Source organism: Vombatus ursinus, unplaced genomic scaffold (genome assembly GCF_900497805.2).
Source record: "Vombatus ursinus unplaced genomic scaffold, bare-nosed wombat genome assembly UNPS02014942.1, whole genome shotgun sequence".
NCBI lineage: Eukaryota > Metazoa > Chordata > Mammalia > Diprotodontia > Vombatidae > Vombatus > Vombatus ursinus.
This window is the reverse complement of record NW_020954720.1, coordinates 6,991,097-7,004,317: the sequence shown is the minus strand read 5'-3', so window position 1 is coordinate 7,004,317 and position 13,221 is coordinate 6,991,097. Positions and strand designations below refer to the sequence as shown.

General features: G+C 39.9%; 1 protein-coding gene across 2 annotated transcripts in view; it reads right to left on the bottom strand.

Annotated features, from left to right (window-relative positions):
- The window catches only part of TBC1D4 (TBC1 domain family member 4), a 217,068-nt gene extending 207,093 nt beyond the window's left edge, over positions 1 to 9,975 (bottom strand). Inside the window, exon 1 of one of the 2 annotated variants that reach the window (XM_027844547.1) lies at positions 8,929 to 9,975. In XM_027844547.1, coding sequence (XP_027700348.1) covers positions 8,929 to 9,468 — 540 coding nt within the window. In that variant the 5' untranslated portion in view covers positions 9,469 to 9,975. The remainder of the gene's footprint in view (positions 1 to 8,928) is intronic. The other variant, XM_027844546.1, reaches the window with a different exon arrangement.
- Positions 9,976 to 13,221: the final 3,246 nt, after the last annotated feature.

The window sequence follows — 13,221 nt, the reverse complement described above, 5'->3', positions numbered from 1 at the left end:
AGAAAAAGGTACTGCTTGTATTATTCAGATGGTCCATCGGTATTCATAAAATTTAACAAAGAACTATTAAACTGAACTTTGCTCATTTTCCTTGGTCAAGTTTGCTAAGATATTAGCCATGGTCTTTCTCTTTTTTTAGTGTGGCTGATGAAAGATCTTATTTTGTTAACACAGAGAGACAACAATGATGTTAGTGGGAAAAGTCCTGGATGAAGAGATGGAAAATTTGGGTTCCAAACCTATTTCTGGGCAACTTGCTTTAAACCTTGGACAAGTTATTTAGCCTGAGTCTCATCGTTTTTCATCTATAAACTTAGGGGGTTGTATTCAATGAACTCTAAGATCCCTTCGGACCATATGAACACGTCAGACAATCTCAACAACATGCTACGTGAAGAAGGAAGAAGATTGCCAATTTGGCCCCTGAAGTTGAAATAATGGAAGCCAACAGGGAGAGGCCAGGAGAGTTGGACCTTGTCAACTCATCCCACCATTGTCTTGAGATGCTCAGACAACGCATGTCAGATGTAAAAGGAGATTTTATTTGTTCATCAGCTCCCAAATGTCTGCTTACTTTCTGAGGGGAGTATAATGGGTTACATTAGCATGCCTTATATGTTTCTGTATCTGTTTATGAGCTCTTGTGAGTCCTTTGTATCCTTTGTATCTGGGAGATAAAATTAGGACTGTCTAATAACTAATATGCATGTGGTATATTGAATGCTTGTACAGGATTTTAAGACCCTGCTTCTTCAAATTTGAGGAAAACCAGATACAAACTATACCTAAATTTATTTTGAGGGCTTTATTTCTGAATAAAACTCCAAGGTGAAGGTAATTATCTAAAGTACAAATTAATCCTTTTTAAGTCAGGCTCCAAAGATTGGTTCCAATCTGAACAAGCTCAGTCTTTGGAGAAAGTCTCAAATCACAACTTACCTTACTATACATACTTTGCATTTGCTTGTCTGTGTATATCATGCAGGTACCACTTTGGTTTTTTGTCTTTGTATTCTCATATACATATACATATACACATGTATACGTGGCATAGTACCTGACACACAGTAAATGCTTAATAAAAGTTTGAATAGTTGAATCTACAACAATTCATTATCAAGTCACTATTAGAATCAGACAATCACAAATTTGGAAGGGATATAAGAAGTCATCTAGATTAACCCTTATACATTTCTCAACTAAAATATCTCCAACAAGCTGTTATCCAACCTCTGCTTGAAGATAAATTTTCTTTCCTCCTTGGCCCCACCCACCACAACAACAAACTTTTCCACTTTTAAGCAACTCAAATTGTTTGTAAATTATCCCTTATATCAAGTCAAAACTTTTCTCCTGGTAACTTCCATAAGAGTTCCCACCAAAGTGATCAGATTTCTCATCAAAGCAATGGTTACTTCACTCATCAGTAATTAAAAAAAAAAAAACACTTGAATAGGATTTGTCTGCTGTTTTGAATATGGTTACATCTTAGCACCTAATATTTACAAAAGAAGAAAAACCCCACTAGTTTAAAATTATGACTATAATCTAGAAAATGAATAATATTCACAGTGCAAATAAAGTTGGTCCATCAGGTTTTTTTTTGCCTAGCAATGTCAATAATGGATTGTCACTAATTAATAGACATGTACAAAAACTATACAAGAGGAGATGGCAAAGGTGAGTTGTAATGTGTAGCACTGTAGGGAGTAACCACATCAGTGAGATCATGAATTTATTTAAGTTTTTAAATAGTCATTTATACATTTGTAACCAAACCCTTCAATAAGGTCCAAAAATCTTCACTATAAAAAAGCCAATTCCTCAGATGAAAGGTTCACCCCACACCCTTCCTCTCACCCCCAAGTCTAGTTTGTTTTTAATACTCAGACAATTGTTTTGAGAGAGCTCGAAAGTTGGGAAAGCCAGTGACAGAGAACCAAGCCAGTATCAACCAACCCCCATGGCCCAAAAAGCAGAGAGGGCTTGAATACGATGGCTCATCCCATCTGCCATGTAAAAAAAGAAGAAAAATTAACCGTGGGTCACATAGGCAACAAAAAAGGTATCGAAATGAAAACAGAAATGAAATATGAAAATACAAATACAGGGAGAAATAGACAGAATAGAAAGAGACATAAGGGTGATAACTAACAAGTCATGATGGGTACACTATAAGCTGAAATTCATTTTTAAGTATAAGTAGTTGCAAACCTAAGTTTAATTGTATTTGTTTTTTTTTAAAACTAAATGCATTTTTTAAGATTATACTTTCTCAGGTCAAGATAAAGGTATAACTTTTGCTTTTATAGCCTGCATTTTGGTCCCTGAGGAACTTATCTCCCATTTATAACACTGCACCTATGAAACAAAGTAGTTTTTATAATGCTGTTTCACTCAACTTTTTTTTTGGCAACACCATTTAACAAAGTTGAGTGGAGATATGCCTGTGCTCATTCTCCAAGCAGCATTTGAAAATTTTTGATATAAAAGTAATATGTCTGCATATCGCAATGGAGTCACTTAAAGGGACAAAAATGTGTATGGTATTTGTGGTTAAGATGGAAGAACATTTCTGTAATGAAGCATTTTTTTTCCACTCTCAAATTGAACTCTAAAAACTGGTAGAGACTGTAAAATAACCAAGCCAACAAGAACACTCTATAGGGTATTGGGCAATGAAGCACAAAATAACTGAGTGTGATCAAAATGAGACATTGAGCAATCTTATCCCATCCTTCACCATAAAGCTCACAGCTGGGCAGAGGGAGAACATGTGAACATATGCTTCTATGTTGCCCCGCAGGATATCTCTGTAGCAGCTGTAGACTTCAGTACTTCTTATTTTATTCCCTCTGCTGCCTCAATTTGCCTAAGAGGCAAAAAGGTTGAAGAGTGGAAAGTTTCCTTCCCCTTCCCCAGAGCCCCTCAAATTTTAAAATGGCTATGTACTCTCAATGTGTCACCCTGGAAGAAAGAGATGCCACTGGGTAAATTCTGGTTCCTAATCCGCAATAGGGAAGCTCCAGCTAGTTCTATAGTTGAGGAAGAGGAATGAAGAACTTGCTGATGCTACCAAGAAACACTGAGGAACTCGACACCATTCCTCAATGGCAAGAGAGCTGCCCAGGATGGATGCCACAGTAGGAAGAGGGAAGCTAAGGTTTGCCATAATATGATCAGGGTTCATCACGGAATTAACCTAAGGGTTAATTTTGGAGTGAAAGGGGAGAATGTAGACAGAAAGGACGAGACATCTGAAGGACAAAGAAGAAAAAAAGTATTAAAAGAAAAAGATAACAGTATACATCTAGCCATAATGGCTTAAAGGTAATATTAAATATTCTTATAAGTCAGCAAGATCAATGTGGGTTGTTATTTGGGTTGTGATTTGATCTAAGTTTCTCTGATTTTCTGAACAACATATCCTATTTGCTATCCAAAAAAAGGGGGGAAGAAGAACTGAGAAACTGAAGTTTTGGAATATTTGTCCAAAATTAAGGTGAAAGTTCATATCTTGCTTGAAACAATGAAAACAGTTTAATCTTTTAAAGAAAGCAATAGAAAGATACCAATTTTATTGTTGAATTTTCACAGCATTATTTGCAGTTTATCTTTTAAAGCAATACCAAGGAGTATTCAAGGAGTATACATAGAAGTATAATCAAAGAAAATATTTTATGATAATCATTTGTCTTCTAAATGCCCAGTCACCCTGATTAGTTTTAAAAGTGAGGTTCAAAGAAAATTATGTTTTTATCCCTCCCAATAAACTTATAAACCTTAAATATTTGTTTAAAAGAAAAACAAACATTTCTCTTTTTAACATTTTCATTGAGCATCAATAAAATAAGCCTTTCTCTTATATATGTATCCACCTTTCAGATGTATTGCCTCAATGGAAAAAAAATTGAAATAATTTCAGTCAATCAAATAAAATGAATTACTGCTGTTTGTGAAAAAGAGCCTGTCAATTTGAATTATCTAGGTTGGCAGCATAAAGTGAGTCATTATGGTATAATGGAAAGAGTTCTAGATTTGGAATTAGAGGATCATGACTTGATTCCTACTTATTTCTGTGTGACCTTGGAAAACAAACTTTATTTAAAATAATGTTATAATTCTTTTTTCGTGGAGGTCTGTGGACTATCTTCCTATTCCCAGAGAACACATTACTACGGCACTTCTATCATAACACTCCAAGATACTCAAGTGTTTTTTCTATCCCAGAGGTCATATTTCCATAAAAGAAAATAATTTCAATAGAATTGTTATTTCTGCACAGACATTGTCACTTCCTGTAGCCAGAAGCGTTAGTAGCCTGGTCATCCTTTAGGACAGCAGCCCTGAACACACTGCAAACTTGGCTGGGCAGCCCTATCAAATAAAAGGAATAGGGCTATGAGGAAAGACAGCAGCACAAAAAGTTCTGCCAAGACCCTGGCTGAACGCTTCTGTCTGACATTTTTCTTAATGGCAATGAAGCCCACTGTGTAGGAAAAACCACATTGTCTTGGCAATGGTGATAATATATATAAAGCACAAAACTCACTTGCATAAATAATAATAAAATAATAACACCCCATTTCTACAGGGCTTTGCAAGAGATTGCCTCATAAAAACTCTGTGAAAAAGGGAAAACAGTAGAATGTAAGCTCTTTGAGGCCAGAAACAGTTTCTTTTCTTTTGTTTTGTGTTTTTGTTCTTCATATTCTTAATTCAAGTAGAAAACACAAGAGGGAGGCAAAGGGAAGGCTTTCTTGCCTCTTTAGTCCAAAAGGGTGTGTATCATTACAACTTCCAATGCTAGAAAAGATTATTGTTATTTTTTAGATGTTGCTTATTTTAATCAATAAACTATATCTGTGAACTATATATTAATAAATGTTGTTTATAATACCTTTAGAATAACTTCAATTCTCTCCCTACCCTAGCTTAACTGCTACTATACACCACCAAAATGGGATATGGTCAGAACCTTCAAGGAAATATTTTGATCTTTTCATAGTGACCCACTCTACATATTAGAAGAAACTCTGCTTTGTCATTCTAAATCATAAAATTCCTGAGTTAAAATGAGTCTCATTTGTTATCTGGTCCAATCCCCACTCCAACCCACTGAAGAATGAATCAATCTTCTCTAAAACACCCCTTACAAATCCTCATTTGGCCTGAATTTTCTCAAAGAATTTGAGCTGGAAGGAACCTCAGGTGACCTTTACTTCAATCCATACTATGAATCCCCTCTACAGCCTCCAAGGCCTCCCTACTTCTAAAGGAGGCCAATTAATGTTCTTTTGCATTAACTATAGTGAAGACCGCCCCAAATCCTATCCTCAGGAGTTCACAGAAATCAGTAAAACCTTAGTGCTTGGAAGGAACATTTACAATGAATCAGCTAGAGTTTAAAGAAGTTGTACCTCACCAAAAGCTAAGAATGATTTTCTTTTAGTCAACAAATATTAAGTACTTTCTATGTAAAAGGTGCTTTACTAAGTACAAAAGAACTTGGGAGAAGAGTGTATTTGCTTAATCTAGAATCCCAGAGTGGGAAAAGAATTTTTTGATTGCCTAGGCTAATCTCAACCAAAACATGAACCCTCATCTACACACCAGCCAGGACAAGAGGTCATCTCTATCCATTGTTGAATGTTTCTGCGATGAGAAACTCATTATCTCACCAGAAAGCCCATTCCATTTTTGGATAGTTCTGTAAGTAGATTATTCCTAATACAGTTCCTGTAACTACTACCCATTGGCCCTGTTTCTTCCCTCAGAAAACACAGAGAATAAATGTAGTCCTTCCATATGACAGCCCTTAAGTTTTTTTGTTTTTTTTTAAGACATCTATTACATAAGTCTTCTCTTCTCCAGGATGAATATCCACTGTTCCATTCACTGATCCTCAGGACAAGGATTCTTATCAATTTAATTCAAGTAACATGCATCTCATTCAATAATCAATAAACATTTATTAAGTGCCTACTATGATCCAGTCACTGTGCTAAGAACCCGGATACAAAAAAGAGGCAAAAGACAGTCCCTGCCCTCAAGGGGCTTACAATCTAATAAGAGTATCTTATATTTGTAGTTTTACCCAAAGCCCTGGCCCAAGGTTGCAAATGCCACTGACATGAAATGAAATATGATTTGTCTCCCTCTTATACCCTTCCCAATTCAAAAGGGTTACTGCCCCAGTGAATTCAAAGAGAAAAGGTAATATAACATTACTTGGAAAATAATTGTACATTAAAGTTCTAGCACCTAAATTGTAAAGGGAGGAAACAAAGCAGAGAAAGAAAACTACAGAACAATATTCCTAATGAATAATAATTCAAAAATTTTACATAAAATATTAACAAGTAGTCTACAACAACATATTAGAAAGATGACTCACTATGACCAGCTTAGGCTCATACGAGGAATGAAGGGTTGGTTCAACATAATGAAAAATAATTGACCATCCACTAATATATCACTGATACAACTGGCTACTATTACAGAAAAATTAGTGGAAACAGAACCTAGGTAGCCATAACCTATAATATAAAGTAACTTCTCATTTTTACTGCAAATAACAATGATATATTCAACATCATACTTTGGTATGATAATTTCTACCAAGAGTAAAAACAAAACAAAAAATAAATCACATTAAATTAACAAACATACCAGCCATAAACGTGATAATAACCACAGAATATTCATCTGCAAAAAGTTACTCCTCTCACATTGATTTGAAATTTCTACACACCTAATCAGGATATTAAACTGTTTAACACATTTTGTTCCTCTAAGGCATTTATCATAAAATATTGTATATTACGATTATTTGATATGTTTGTGTCAACCTCTACTAGACCATACACTCCACAGGAAAGTCAATCTAAAGTATTGATCTGAGTCAACAAGAGTTGGGTTCAGTTCCTTGCTCCTAAACATGAGTAAGTTATTTACCCTCTCTCAGCCTCAGTGTCCCAATCTATAAAACAAGGGTACCATAGGTACCTTTAGCACTCACCCCTCTTAGATTTAGTGTCTCCATAGAGTGGAAAATGTATATAAAATACTACCTAAGAATCAATTATTATAATAAGGGCATCTTATCTAAATTTTCTGACCACCTCCCCTTGCCTCCCATACCTAGATTAGTACTCCCAACACAGAAGGCACTTAATAAATGTTTGCCCAAAGAATGAGGGCAAAGTTGCTTCTTTTAAAGTTAAGGCAATTTACTTTTTTTGTTTGTTTATGCACATGCACACATATGCCTTTTATGGAAACCTCTGTAACTCAAGAAGTCTTCAATATGGGTATTAAATCAGAATGAAACAAACAGCCTTTCTTAAAACAGGATGTTCTCATTTCAGAACTAACTGGACAAACAATGGAACAGCTTATTTTTATTTATTTATTTATGTTGACTGGTTGATTTGCTTACTTATGTATATGTAAATAACACTGTTCCTCCAAAGAACCCAAAGCACTTTTCTGGTACTAAATAATTGATATGTTTTAAACCATGTATTCAGTCCTTACTATGTTATATAAAACTTGTTATAAATAGCTTTATGAATATGTGTTTCAGCAAAAAAAAAATGGCCATTGTAAGAGGAAACTGTGGCAAAGTGAATTAGAGCAAACTTTGAAATATGGAAGATCAGATCCAAATGTACATCTGACAAATGATAGTTGTGGACCACAGGCAAAAGTCACTAAACTTTGGAGGCAGATGGCTGTCAATGGGCCTGAAGTCAGGAAGACCTAAGCTCAAATTCAGCTTCAGACACTTAATAGCTGTGACTCTGGTAAAGTCAATTAACCTCTATTTGCCTCATTTTCCTCAACTGCAAAATGGAAATAATAATAGCACCTAGCTGGTAGGGCTGCTGTAACATAGTGCCTGAAATATAGTATGTGCTATATAAATCCTTTCCCTAAACCACTCAACACCAACTCTCTTAAGTTAATAAGTAGAGAAACTGTGGATCTCCATCAGCAAAGGGAGTTTCCTCACTGGAAGTTTTCTACATCCTTGTAGCCCCACCCCCCGCAAAAAAAAGTTGCCAGATTGAAGTTTTATTGCAGAGTACCATAAATCACTTCTGAAACACCTGCCCCCAAACGTTGTACTTCATTCTTGTCACTCTTTAACTTAGAAACAGCTGGACCTATTCTCTCCACCAGGACATTTCAATTCAATTTAATAAACAGTAGCAAATATGAACTTGGAGAAATTTCTGCTCCATTCACCCGTAATACTACCACCTCAACAGTCAGTTGCTGCTGGGCTGTTCATGTTGGCCTCGACTGGCCTCGAAGTGAAAAACCCAAATAAAGTGTTGGCCAGGAAGGGCACCCCAACGCACCCCCCTCTCCATCCTATTGCTCTTAAACAAACATAAAGCTGCACGTGACCCATTTTAAATTCCACCTTCCAATCCCGCCAGTCCGGTGTAATCCACGTTAGTTCTCCCCCTGGACCGTCAGTGAGTCAGTCATCAAAGACCTTGGGCGTTGGGAATAGAAAGAAGGAGGGAGAAGTCCTTGCTCTGGAGAAGCTCACGGTCAAACTGTCCAGCTTGAGTTCCCTCCCTTGGCACAAGCAACCCCTTCCCTCTGCTTCTTGAGACGCCTTTTCCCCCCCCCCCCCCCCCCCGGTCCTTGTCAGAAGCGCTTCTTTTATTCCCACTTCACTGCCTCCAGAAAAGTTGTACCCACCCCCCAAAAGAGTGTCTCTCATTAGCAGGGGGAGAAGAAGGGCTGAGAGGTGCGAGAGAACGTCCCTAGAGCCTCCGTTTGCCTCCCCCCCAAACGCAGCAGCACGACCCCGAGAAGCTCTGGCTGGATTCAGGTTTTTTTTTTCTTCCTTCGCCCCCCACATCCATGCCCAAGCCGCCCCTGCCCCCGGCGGTCGGGGACACTTGCCTGGTTGGGGTCGGTGGCCCGAAAAACGTGACAGGCCATCTGGGATTCGGGGTTATCGGGCTGGGCTTTGATCAAGTAGGCAAAGTAGGTAAGGTCGTGGCTGTTGTGAATGAAGCGGGAGATGTGCTGCGCCTTGTGCTCGAAGATGAATACGGACGGGTTGGGCTGTGGGCCGGGGGCTGAAGGACTACCCCCCGTACCCCCGCTGCCGCCCGAGGGGGCGGGAACGCAGCGGAGGTATGGTGAGCTCAGCAGCAGGAGCACCTCGCGGGCAGTGCCGGGCTCGGGCTTCTGGCTCCGACGGCGGATCTCCGCCATCAGCCAGGGCAGCATGGGCAGCGTGGTCCTCCGGTCCAGGCACGAAGAACCCACGTACCAGAGCCTGAATCGCTTCTCCCCGGGCTTGCCCGGCCCGGTCTGGGACGGGCTCCCCCCTGCAGCAGCTGCTGCTGCAACCGCAGCTAGCTCAGACTGAGGCTCAGGCTCGGGTCCTAGGGGGTGGACGAAAGGCTCGTCCTGGATGCAGCTCAGCGCTTCCATAACTCTTTCCCCGAAGAAGAACTCCAGGGAGAGATTTGGCCAAGCCCGGCCGCGCCACGCGAGAGTGAAGAGAAGGGGCCGCCGCGGGTGAAACTACGCCAACCCGCGCCCGCACTTCTCCTTCGGGCCGGGGCTACCCCTCCAAGTCACAGCCCAGTCCCAAACTCAGGCAGCTGTAGAGTCCTCTCCCCGAGTAACCGAGCCCGGTTAGCTGGCAGCTTCTCAGTGCCAGGTACCGCTGGCCGCCCCGGCCAAGCGAAGGGTTCGGCGGTCACCAGCAGGAGGGTGGGCGCCCCGCGGCTGGACGGGCACGCAGGGTCAAAGCGGCATCTCTCCCTTGCTCCCTGGTTCAGATGCCTCCGCTTCCCTTTAGCTCGCCTGCTCCGTCAGAAAGCCATTTCCTCCTAGGCGCCGAAGGACTCGCCCCCACGGTCGCGATTGCCGAGGGCCAGAGGCCACCTCGTGGTCCTAGATACCCAGCTGCTACTGCAGCTGCTGAGGCCGCTGCTCCTATTCCTGCAGCCTCCACCGCGGTCTCCCCTCATCCAAGCGCGCTAGCCCGAGGGAGTCTGGAGAGGGGCGGGGGCGGGGGTGGGGTTGTGTGCGAAAGAGGACTGGGCAGGGGTAGGGGTTGGAGTGGGCTGGGATGGAGCCGCCTCCTCCGAGGTGACCCGCTGTCACCTGAAAAGGTCGGGGGCTGGGCTAGCCTAGGCGGACTGCGGCGCTGACAGCCCTCCAGCCAGGACAGAGAAAACTACTCCTATGGAAAATAACAAAACAAAACGTGGCTAGTCCGCCGCTGCTGCTGCTGCGGCGGCTTCTCCTCCTCTAGCCGCTACGGCTCCTCCTCTAGCCGCTACGGCTCCTCCTCCTGCTGTTCGCTTGTCCCCTCCTTCCTTCCTTCTGTCTTGAGGGTGGCTCCTACTCCACCTCTCTTCCCTCTCTTTCCCAGGAGCTGGGAGGGACGCTGACAAATGCGGATATAATGAAATCGTCTTTTCACCTTTGCTTCCACCACTTGCCAGGCTTACACCTCCTGCCCCTCTAGCAGTTTTCCTCCCCTTAGTGCCCAAGCTGGCTATCAAATCTTCCTCTTCCGACACCCTTCTGGTTCTCGAACAGTCATATCTGCTGCCTCCTAGAAAGTAGGCCATTACCAAAAGTTCATTGGGGATTTTTTTTAAACTGGCTTAAAAACCTAGGACACTAGTTGTTTACTGATTATTTAAACCTTTACTAATTAGCCTCGAATGAATTTTTTTTCTTAAAAATAGGCACGACTTTTTGTAGTAAGTAAAAAAGAACTAGAAACAAAGCCCATTGGTTAAGCAAATTAGAGTACAAGAATGTAATGGAATATTACTGCTCCATAAGACACAATGATGATGAAGAATTCAAAGAAGCATAGGAAGACCTACAGGGAACTGAGAAAAAGCAGCAGAGTAAGCAGAACCAGAGAAACGATACCCACTTCAATGTAAATGGAGGGGTGGGATGAAATTGAACCCTATGTGATTGTAATAGTTATGTTTGGTCCCAAGAGGTGATGAGAATATGCACCTTCTCTTCTTTGAGGAAAGGGTAGACTATGGGTGATATGACAGTCAGTCAGTCAACAAGTATTTATGAAGTGCCTATGGTGTATCAGATACTTTGCTAAGCTCTGGGGATAGAAAGAAAGGTAAAAATTGCGTATAGTGCCAGATTCTATGGATGTGTTGGTTAGCTGTGAAGAGCTGCTTTTTTATTCTTTGTTACAAGAGATGGCTCTCTGGAAAAGGAACATATTTATAAATGAAGGAGATGTAAAAAGTGTAAAAGTGTATATGTAAGCATGGCCCCCAATACAACTTTTTGACCCCTGTTTTAGTCTTACAATATCACCAGGCAGTCCCAGCCTCTGCAGCAGACAGTTTATTATCTTAATCATAGCTGCTAGGATGCAGAATGACATCACAATTTACACCATTTTATCTGTAGTTCTTACTATTTCAAAGTTCAAAGATCTATAGAGACATAATTTAATTGTTTTCATAATAGTCCACCAAACCATAAATAAAAATTTTAGTAAGTGGGAAAATTCCAGTATACTTAGTGATTTGTTCTAAGAAAAATAGAATCAATCCAAAGTGTGGTAGTGTTTTCACTTTATATGGGCATTTCTGGGGATACAAAGAAAGGCAAAAGACAGTACCTGCTTTCAAGGAGCTCATAATCTAATGGGAAAACAAAAAAGCAAACAAATATGTACAAGCAAGCTATATATAGGATAAATAGGAAATAAAGAACAGAGGAAAGGTAGTAGAGTTAAGAGGGTTTGGGAAAGGCTTCCTGTAGAAGGTAGGATTTTAGTTGAAACTGGAGGAATGATAATAACTCTATTGGAGACTGATATAAATATATAAGACCTCCAAAAACTAAGCATTCAGAGCATATGGATAGCTTTCAGAATAAGAATTTGCAAACTACTGACAGCAATATGAAAGATTGTTCCTAATCATTAATAAGAGAAATGCAGATTAGAATAACTTTAAGGTTTCATTCCACACCCAGCAAATTGGCAAAGATAACAAAAGACAGAAATAATTGGAAGGGCTTGGAAAAGTAAAACTTAGTATTGATGCATTGGTCTAACTGATTAGAAAATAATTTAGAATTATGTGAGAAAAGTCACTTAATCATTATACTATTATCCTCACTTTACAGAGAAAGAAACTGAAGTAAACAGACGACGTTTAATTGACTTCTCCAAATAAAATGTTTCATAAGTGGGAGCTGAACTTGGAGCTTACTAGCTCCAGGACCAGTGCTCCATCCATTAAGCCACCTACCTGGCAAGAACAGAATGAATTGATTCAGAATGAAGTAGCAAAAACTAGAAGATGTGACCTTGGGCAAGTCACTTAACCCCAATTGCCTCACTAAGAAAAAAAAACTAGAAGAACAATACACATAATGACTACAATAATGTAAACAAATATCTAACAGAGTTGTGTAGTATTTCATGTACTGTCAGGTACAATCCTTGTGTTTGTTCATTTTGCTTAAATGTGTGTGTTTTAAGGCATTCGGGTCAACAGCTAGTAAGTTTCTGAAGCCACATTTGAACTCGGTCCTCTTGACTTCAGGGCCAATACTCTATCCACTGCACCAACTAGCTGTCCCGTCTGTGTTTCTTTTCCTCAAGAAAGGTCCAGAAGCATAATATCTTGAAATGACTTCAATGTAAAAATAAGTAATACCAATAAAACTCATTTTTAAATGTTTAGAGATTGAAGAGATGAGACTTTAATAATAATAATCAATATGTATATTGTGCTTCAGAGCTTGCAAAACACTTTTATATGCATAATCTGAGTTAAGCCTCACAAAACCCTAATAAAATCAGTATTGTAGGTCTTACTATTCTCATTTTAAAGATGAAAAAACTGAGGTTGAGGAAGGTTCTGACTTGCCTATGATCACCTAGCTAGTATCAGAAGTAGGCTCTGAATCCAACGGAATTCTTGAGTCAAGGTACAAGCGAAAACTTAATTCCTAGGAATCCCCCTAGAATAAACCCAGTTGGTTTGAACCCAGAGTGTTAGGTGCAGGACTGTGCTACAGTTTATACTTATTGGCCTATTTTGTCTACATATAGTGCCAGCCCTAACCGTACAGAAACAGTAGACTAAATGCAGTACTAATATATCTCACCTATAACAACTATAGCACATTACATTTGACTATGTAACATTTTACTTTTATGTTTAA